The sequence below is a fragment of the Eschscholzia californica genome, unplaced genomic scaffold (assembly GCF_041429995.1).
Source record: "Eschscholzia californica isolate CP2 unplaced genomic scaffold, dmEscCali1.0.p SCAF_2, whole genome shotgun sequence".
Classification (NCBI taxonomy): domain Eukaryota; kingdom Viridiplantae; phylum Streptophyta; class Magnoliopsida; order Ranunculales; family Papaveraceae; genus Eschscholzia; species Eschscholzia californica.
In genome coordinates, this window is record NW_028238309.1 from 39,535,062 (window position 1) to 39,544,532 (window position 9,471).

Consider the following 9,471-nt stretch of genomic DNA (forward strand, 5'->3'; position numbering starts at 1 on the left):
GTCCCCAGTGTCCCACCAAGTCCTATCAACTACGTCTAAGGACCAGAGAAGTACAGAATAGAATCCAGAAGCAAGTGGGCAAAGGTTTGGTTCATTCAAAACTGACATTTTCAAAGCTTCTTTTGAAAATCCTAACCACCTCTTTCTTTTTCTTACTTCTTGTTTAATGCTTCCAAACCAATAAAAAAATGATTTTACCATGAAACATTAAATACTAATTTCATAATAGTTAAAGTACTAAGCATAACCCGTGCCTTGAGAAATTATCGAGAAATTATCTAACAAAGAAAAAACCACTGCCCGAGGTAACATTATTGTTCCCTACTAGTCACACAATTGAGATTTTCAGTTTAAAAAACCCCAAGGGGATTCCATGTTAACTTGCACTAGGAAATTAATTACTTATGCATTGTTATTCTTGTTGGCCTTTCGATTTTATTCAAGAGTGCATGAGATGGCATAAGTGACTTTTATGTTTGTTGGATTAGTCTATTCACAGAAAAGTTGAAGCTATCTATTAAAAGTTAGTCTCATCGGCGTCCTTTCCATTCGCATCCAAGGATGATGGGTCTAATGGTGGTGCAAAAATTCAAGGAAGTTAGGAGCTTTCAGTGATCCAAGTTTAGTGGGTTAAGGATTTATGCTTCATTTGCTTTTCCTATGATTAGGACAACCTAATTTACAGTCAGATAGGGTTAGTATTTTCCTTTTGGTGAAACAAACAAACAAATGGAAAAAAGGAGAACCTAACCACACAAGTGCACATGAAATGTCATCCCCAAATATAACAGTGACATTACTCACGAATGAGAAGTTTAAGCTTTCAAGTCCCACAACCTAACACTTAATGTCTTTTGCAAGTTGACAAAAGTATTGTCGATATTTTGATATCGTTCTCCATCATCCAGCTTTCGAGACTCATAGAATTGCCAACATTTATTGTTATTCCTATGGCTGGAGTTTGGAGCGTATTGTCGTCAATCAACTTGTTTGTAAATTGGAAGATGAAACTAGCATTCACAACTATCACTAAGAAATGCTACAATTCTCGTACGAATAGACAAAGTAAGAAGAACCAAATAAATAAGTCCTTGCCTTAAAACCCATTCCTTGCTGGAAATGATCAAAGCCGAGAGACCGAAACAATGCTTAAAATGCAGCTTCGCCACCACCCATCATCTGCATCACAAAGAAATGTCTGTACTTTAAGTATCTTCTACTAGTTTTCCACCAAAAAAGTATGAATTAAGTTTAATCCATTACGAAAAGTTGTGTGAGCTATGAAATGCAGAATTCAGCATAAAAGAAAAATATTCCACGCTAATAATAAGTAACTTGGGAAAATAGCCAAAACTCCCTAGGCCGGATTTTATTTTGTTAAAATGGATCAATAATTTTTTTTAGGCATCAGCTCCTGTAATGTTTGCACAAGTTCTTTCGTAGCATGAAACGTTTCCACATTAGTTTGGACAGGTTTGTACAAAGTTTCTAGAGGAAGCTGAAACTTAACAAAAGTATTGACATGTCATTTTAATCAAGATAAACAGAAAATTTGGTGTCCGGCCCAACTATCTAAAGATATATAGCAATAATATCACAGACATAAGTAAAGCAGAAAGACATAATCACCTTAAAGAAATCCCCAAACATCCCTTGCAAATTATTTTTACGCTGTACTCCATAAAACTTTTCTGCTATGTCATCTAGCAACTAAACCATTAGCATGAAGTTAGAATTTTCATATGAATAGCCATTTGACCGAACTTTTGTAACATATGTGCACGGAAATACTTGGGTTCATTTGATAAAAAATTGGTTTTTCGAAAAAAACATACCTCATCAAGCATAGGTTCCTTGGCTATACTTGACTTATAATTTTGTCTCAACATCCTAAAAAGCGGCAAAGCATCTCTCTCCAAACTGCATTAAAGAAAGACCGTATAAAAACCAGATATACGTCCAGTAACTATCCGTTCAGGTGAAGTTAGTTATTCTAAATTGAACAGGCATATAACAACATTATTAGAAATCACAGAGTATGTGAAGTTGTGTGCTTTGGAAGAGACATTATGTATACAACCACGTCGGGTGTGGGCAGGGAACAAGCAATATGACTGCTGTGGAAACCATTTACCAGCACAATACAACATGCGTTGAAATTCTGCTCGAGCATTCATAACTCTAGACACACTTTTTTTTACACAGAACGCTGAAAGAAACAATAAGCAAACATAAAAAGGAGAAGGAAAAAGGAAAAAAAACACTTACGTCTGCAATAGATATACAACGAACTGGATCAAATCTGAGCTTGGGAAGTCAATATCTTCTGACTCCGTTTGCTTTCTTATCTCATCCATCAGAAGGTTAGCATCTCTAAGATTTTTGTTTGATAAATACCTAAAAAACAGAAAAGATGTCTTTGTAAATTACCAAGCGCTTAGTTAAGTTGATTGGACTAGCAAAGTGAAACATCAATCACTGCCTCAGTGCATGACAAAATTCTAGAAAAACACTGTATTTATAGTACAGCTCGTGCAGCCTTACATTAGAACAGCTCGTGCAATTGCCAAATCATCTTCACCTGGGTAGCACTAAAAAGACAAAGAGAACTTAATCAAACTCATGTGAGTAATACCAACAACATTTTTAAACAGATTAACTACCGAGTCTAATATACCCCCATTTTCTTTCTTCAAATAAAGATTAAGCAAAGCGTAAGAGCAACTCCAGCCCTATGGGAATGAGGCCTAAAATTCAAATTTTAGGCCTCAGCCCCATCCCTCCAACATCTGCCACTTGGGGCTGAGCTGAGGCTCAGGCCCAAGCTCACCTTCAGCCGACTCTTAAACAAGAGTCGACTGAAGGCTACTTCCCCATGACCGTTGGGGCTCCAACGGTCATGTGGGGAGTCCCCTTGGTCGTTGGATTTGCTCCGATGGGAACGGCCAATATAGGGTTGATTCCCTATTTATAGGGAACCAACCCATAATTCCCAAAAGAATAACTTTGAATTAAAAAAAAAAAAAATCGAATTTCAGAAAAAAAAACTAAAAATAGTTCATACAAGTGTTTCTCACATAAACAAGATCTCACACGTTTTTCGCAGACCCACAAAAAACCCGCACACGTGTTTCACTCATGCACAAATTTTAGACCTAAAGCCTCTTTTGGGTTGGAGTTGATTTTTTGAGACTGAGGCCTTTGATTTAATTTTGGGTAGAAAAAGTGTTTTTGAGGCCTAAGCCCCTCTTGGGTTGGAGTTGCTCTAGCCTCTAAGTGAATGTACAACATAATCCTTTGAAAGCCACGCACGACATTTTTGTAAAGCTTGTACACAAAACAGCTTAACTAGACTAAACATAAAATCCATATTTTGCAAAGCTGGCTGAATCATATTAAGAGATACTTTTCTGTGCCTAGATTATTAAAGAGGCTAACCTTGCCCATGAAGTTAACAATTGCAGAAGCAAATTTCTCAGGAGAGTTTCCTTGAACAAAATAAGATGAAACTTTCGTCATGTCCTGCAAAGAAGCAGCATATTAACTACAAGTATCCTAAAATATGAGCCGGAAACAACTAAGGCACCTTTGAGGTAAAATTACTAACCAACTCAGGAGACTCAGAGCTTATGTACTCAGCTAACATCAAATGTAGTTGAGGAGATCCATGCTTGAAAGGTCCAAACTCCGCAGACCACCTATCATAAGGCAGACATAATGAGGTTTAGCAATACGATATCTAATGATACACCCGCAAAATTAGAACACCAATCTGCAGTAGAAATTTTAATGCCCGCAACAGTAAGTTCGAGAGGAGAGCAAGCAAAAGTGAAGAAAGATAAACCTAATTGCAGCCTTCAAGAAAGATGAACAACTTTCAACACGTGTTTTTGCTGCTCCCACGGCTTCGGAAAGCTTTTGCATCTCGTCATCATCGTCTGCAAATTGTTCCGGCAAAGATATCCTAGGAAATTCCTCGTAGATTTTCTTGACATGACCTAGATAAAAAGTTTATTGACAGTCTTATTGAAAAGAAAACTGCTTATAAATGGTAGAACATGCAACATCAAAAGCCACAGACTTTATTTTCCAAAACGTAACCCTTATACCAGAATGGTTTTTCTCCGAAATCAGAAGTGGCTTTCCTATTGATGCAAGTGGATCATGTACAGCTTCGTTAGAAGTTGACACACTAACTTAAAATTTTTTAGATGTGTTTACACGGGAGCTTCCTCGTTACATGGGGATATTATCACTCTCCGCAAAATTACCGACCTAAACCATATGCGAAACTATACACAACTATAAAAGAAGAGAAAGAATCTAACCAAGGGTTTTGTCGTTGTACGGAAATTTTCCTTTAACAAGTGTATCCACAAATATTAAAGCAAGTTCACCTCCACATGTAACCTGTAACCACACCATTAAGTAACAAAACATTAAAAGTAAGTCCTCAAATATCACATACAAGAAAATCAAATAGAAGGGATGAAGTACTAAAAAGAAAGAAAGACTGTAATCAGATTGCACAACATTGAACTGAACCAAGTATTTCAACAAGATCATTATAACATACAGTAACATTCATAATTCCAATAAACACAAGTAAGATAAAACCCTAAAGATGATTCTTTTCCCCCTTCTTTAAATTAAAGAACTAAGAATGGATGAAAATTTGAGTAGCACAACCTGCCCATGCTTCAGCTGGACACAAGCGCCTGATTTGAGGATATCTAAAGCTTCAATATATCTTTCAGCTGATACATATCTGTAGCAAATTGCAGAATCAGTTCCAAAATACCTTGAATTTTAAAAATTTCTTCTTTAATTTTTAGGTGAACGATTTCAAAGCAAAAAAAGTACCTTGCACTAATTGATTTGTACATCTGTTGGGCGCCATAATAGTTACCTTCACCTGCAGTTTTCTCCAATTTCTCAATTGTCTGCGTATTGATGAACACACCAAAATTAAATAGTTTATATCTATTCAATTGGAAGTAACTCCAATTGTAAAATTAGGGTTTCCAACTCTTTTTGAAAATTCAAATTTTACCTCTTCGGATGGAGGCAAAGGTCCTTTCTTCAGTCTCGCTCGCGACATGCCGTAGTTGATCTCTCTTTTTCTTCTTTCTTTCTCTCTCTAAGATCCGGTATACCTTCTAACAAAAAAAGATCCGGTAAACTAACATAGAGTTATAGTAGATTTTCCCCATCAAGAGGCCACGCGATCGAGATCTTTAAGTGGGCCCAACAGCATCTGACGGTTAAGATAACCTACGTAACCGATAATGTAAATCGGAAAAATCCAACGGCTGAAATTACATAGATGGTTTCTGTTTGAGCGTTTGAGAGGTGAGAGTTTTCAGACCGCCCATTAAAGGTGTAAAAGGCGCCTCACTTATATGCCAAATTTGAGGGAAATTTGTAAAGGAAGCGAAGCGCCTTTAGCTCTTATGGGTGGCGCTCGTAATATTTCCCGTGAGAAATTAGCGGGGCCCAGAAGTGCGGGTCACGTCCAATGCCAAGGTTTTTCTTGTTTCCGGGTTCTGTATCTTCTTCTTCTTTCATCTCCTCCTCCCTCATTGTAAAGAAGAGAGAGAGAGAGAGAGAGAGAGAGAGAGAGAGAGAGATGGATCAAATAATGGGGAAGGTGGGAAGCTATTGGTTTAGCAACAAAGCAGGGAAGGAGCTTAATTCCGTTGGTAATGAAATTAGTGTAAGCTCTTGAAATTCTACAACTTTTTTGTCTTAATCAATACTTTTCATGGTTTAATTTCAAAATTTTCTTCCACTTATATCTTCTCTTGTGAATTCCAAATGTTGGCAATTATTTTTTGTGATCATGAATATGTAATAATTCTTGAATTGGAATTCCTTTTAATCTTTGTAGAAATAAAAAAAAATTACAAACACAAGATTGCATTGGGTCAATTCCATATAATCTCATGCCACTTATGAGATTATATGCCTTTATTTGATCATATTCTCTTTCTACCAACAAGTTTTATCTTGTTTTTCTAAGCGATTCACCGGGTTTTTTTTCTTTGATAGTCGTTATCAAACAGCATAGAGGGAGGAGCAAAATGGTTGGTTAACAAAGTCAAAGGTGCATTCAGTTTTACCCAAAAAAAAGTGATTTTTTTTTTTCATTCGTCGATGTTTTTATTATTTCTAGCTAAACAAGATATAAATTCAATGTCCCATAGGTAAAATGCAAAAGCCATTAACAGAGTTGTTAAAGGAATATGATATGGCAATTGGTATTTTCCCTAAAGATGCAACCAACTACGAGTTCAACGAAGACACGAAAAAGTTAACGGTGTTTATACCTTATGTTTGTGAAGTTGGGTATAAGGACTCGTCCGTTTTACGATTTTCTGATACGGTGACTGGGTATTTGGAGAAAGGGAAGTTATCTGAGATAGAGGGGATGAAAACGAAGGTGATGATTTGGGTTAAAGTGTCGTGTATTTGTACGGAAGGGTCATCGAAGATCCATTTTAGTGCAGGATTGAAAAGAACAAGGAGTAGAGAAGCTTATGAAGTTCTTAGAGATGGAATTGGTGTTGATAAGTTTTGAGATTGATGGAATTGGAGTAGTGTGATATGAAGGAATTGTTTTCTCTCTCAATATGTAATTGATTGTTTCATGAATTTAGTTTGTTCTAAACTATATGCTTGTGATTGTTCTTGATGATGTTATTTGGCTTTTCAATTTACACTGGTGTGTAGTGTCATTATTCATAGTTTTATAGGTCTAAAAAGACAAAATCAATACAGGAGAAGTCCAATCAGTGAGACTAGTCTCTTTTCATCCATTATCTCTCCCTCTCTATCTTTGTATTACCTCCTTCACTCCATGGCGTCCCCAAATGAACAATTTCGCCATCGATTTGCTGCTTTGACAACGGAAGAACAACCATGTGTTACTGTAAATGGTTCCGGTCTTCTGCCTACAGATTCGGACATTAACAAGAATGGAGTTCTGAAATTCTTCAGCGACAAACGCATCGAAATCGGACAAGCAATGACTAGACTATCCAAACTACAAGCCTAACAAATTTACGCTTACTGATATCAAGGATAATATATTCCTCGGTTTACTACGGCAACAGAACTTTGTATGGCATTAAACCGATCTCCATGGGTCATTGTTGATGAATTAATTGTTCTTATATGAATAAAGCCCCTGGGGATCATGACTTCGACAAAGCAAGGTTCTGGGTTCAACTTCATGGGATTCCCATTGGTCATTTGAATTGTAACATTGTCAATAGGGTGGCGGGTTCTGTTGGGAACTTTCTTCCCACTTCCCATGAGGAATCTCTCAAGTGGACAGTCTTTGGACGAGTCAGCATTGAATTTACTATAGCCAGCCCTCTTCCCGGTCGAGTTCATTTAAAATTATCTAACACTAAACTCATATCAGTGGAAGTTAGTTTTGAACACCTTCCTAGGTTTCACCATTTATGTGGGAGAATCGATTATACAATCAACTTTTATCCTATCATTCTCCATTTTGGGGATTTACTTAAACTAAATCTTACAGTGAACTCATTGTCTGGAAGGTGATCTTAAAGATGGCATTTTGGGAAAAACCCTGCTTCTCATAACTCGGTGATAGATTCAGATTTTACTTCTCCTTCTATTTTTGAAGAATTTTGGTGACTTGCTAACCTCTTTGACACATGCCAAAAGGACTAAATTTGCCACATAGACGCTAGGCCACAATCCTCTGTCGTCCGAGCAACCATCAGATCTGATTGTGATGGGAAGTGGTTCGCAATCACCGTCTTCTATACAAGTAGCGGAAAACGCAGTCAATTAAATTCAAACATCGTCTGGGGCTGAACGCATTCGAAGACAACTAAAACGATCAGCCAGACATATCATTGCTGACCAATCCTCTCTACAGATTACGACAACCTCAAAGCCGATGGAACAATTAGTAACTTAGTCTGGAATTGTCAGAGTTTGAGGAACGACTCGACAAAGACAGCTCTCTATCAGTTCCTATCGGCCGCTAGGCCTACTATTACTTTTCTTTCAGAAACTAGACTTACTACTACAACTAATCTATCTAACTTTAATAATGTCGGTCTTAATAACTTTTATCAAGTCCCCTCTAATGGCAGAGGAGGGGGACTTTTGTTAGTTTGGTCTGATGAAATATCTATCTCTATTATTTACTCGTCTTCTCACTTAATTCATGCTTCGATTCAGGGTGGTCAATGTTTTTCTTAATCATTACTTTTCATGGTTTAATTTTTTTCATTAGTTAACAAAGTCAAAGGTGCATTCAGTTTAACCCAAAAAAAGTGATTTTTTTTTTTTTCATTAGTTGATGTTTTCAATTTACAATATCAGAAGAAGTTTGATTTTTACAAAAAATTTGAATCTCTTTACATAATGTAGTATAAAAAGTAAATTATGCACCAGCCGGGAATCGAACCCGGGTCTGTACCGTGGCAGGGTACTATTCTACCACTAGACCACTGGTGCTTCGTGTTCTTAACATCCCAGCTAGAGTATATAAAATTATAATTTTGTATGTCTAAACATTCTATAGGGTCATTCCCACCTGTTTATGTGGAAATGATGGGCGGGATGTCACAGCCCACATGATTGGAGCACAAAACAGCAGCTAAGTGGGCCGGACAGCAGCTACCAGAGAGCACCACAACAGCCCAGACAGCAGCTTCCTTAGCAGCCCAAACAGCACACATGTTCCGGGCTGCAGTGTACATAGTTGGAGCACCTCTTTGGCCCAGCCCAAGGAGTTTTCTAGAGATGGCAAGGAGATATTTCCTAGAGATACTTGGAGCCCAAGTAATCTAGAGATTTCCATCACCATTAGATGTGTTACATGTGGGTAAATCCTAGCCATCCATTGTATATAGGAACTAGTATAAATAGGGGATCACCCCCTCATTTGTAAAGCATCCAAGTAAGGATTCAAAGCAATAGTGTGAGAGTTGAGTGACTTGGGAAACGTGCCCAAAAGCCTTCTTGTATACAAAGAGTTCTTAGTAATAAAGATCAAAGTTCTCTTTAGTTGGTGCACACTTTGGAAGCTTATCTTTCTTGGGTCTTTGCCTATTTAGTCAAGGATACTTAGGCATTTGGGAAGGTTAAGGCTTAGACTTGTACTTAAGAGGAAGCTAAGTCAAGTGCCGCACGGTGCTAAAGTAAGAGCGAAAACTTTACCCCGTGACAGTTGGTATCAGAGCCACGTCGGAACTATGTCGAGCGAAGTGGAGAACGTTACTCTGCCAGAGCCAAGGAAGGAAGGAAGGTCCAAGACCAAGGGTGGTAAGTCTGCTAGAGAGAAGTCTGCAGAAAGGGACGCTTCCATATAGGCAAGGTTGGAGCAACTAGAGACCAAGTTTGACATGTTGCTGGGACGTGTCGTGAAGGTTGAAGAAGCCTTTCCTGACCTCAGTGAAGAGGTAGAAAAGGTGATGGGTAGTC

The 9,471-nt window shown here is 37.8% G+C and overlaps 2 protein-coding genes and 1 non-coding gene across 3 annotated transcripts; 1 reads left to right on the forward strand and 2 right to left on the reverse strand.

The window, feature by feature from the left end:
• Positions 1-759: 759 nt before the first annotated feature.
• LOC147557824 (golgi-to-ER traffic-like protein) lies at positions 760-5,413 on the reverse strand. The gene is made up of 12 exons (XM_086659418.1): positions 5,054-5,413; positions 4,864-4,943; positions 4,690-4,768; positions 4,329-4,410; positions 3,845-3,998; positions 3,608-3,698; positions 3,439-3,522; positions 2,545-2,591; positions 2,269-2,397; positions 1,836-1,920; positions 1,630-1,710; positions 760-1,179 (listed from the first exon to the last, which is right to left on the reverse strand). Exons 1-12 carry the CDS (start codon positions 5,099-5,101, stop codon positions 1,150-1,152), a joined length of 990 nt encoding a protein of 329 aa, XP_086515544.1. The 5' UTR covers positions 5,102-5,413; the 3' UTR covers positions 760-1,149.
• Positions 5,414-5,547: 134 nt separating this feature from the next.
• Positions 5,548-6,719, forward strand: LOC147557825 (uncharacterized protein At5g01610-like). Its single transcript, XM_086659419.1, has 3 exons — positions 5,548-5,716; positions 6,052-6,106; positions 6,207-6,719. Exons 1-3 carry the CDS (start codon positions 5,630-5,632, stop codon positions 6,578-6,580), a joined length of 516 nt encoding a protein of 171 aa, XP_086515545.1. The 5' UTR covers positions 5,548-5,629; the 3' UTR covers positions 6,581-6,719.
• A 1,712-nt stretch (positions 6,720-8,431) lies between these two features.
• On the reverse strand, positions 8,432-8,502 carry TRNAG-GCC (transfer RNA glycine (anticodon GCC)). Its single transcript has one exon. It is a non-coding gene; the product is annotated as a tRNA-Gly (tRNA).
• Between the last annotated feature and the right edge of the window lie 969 nt (positions 8,503-9,471).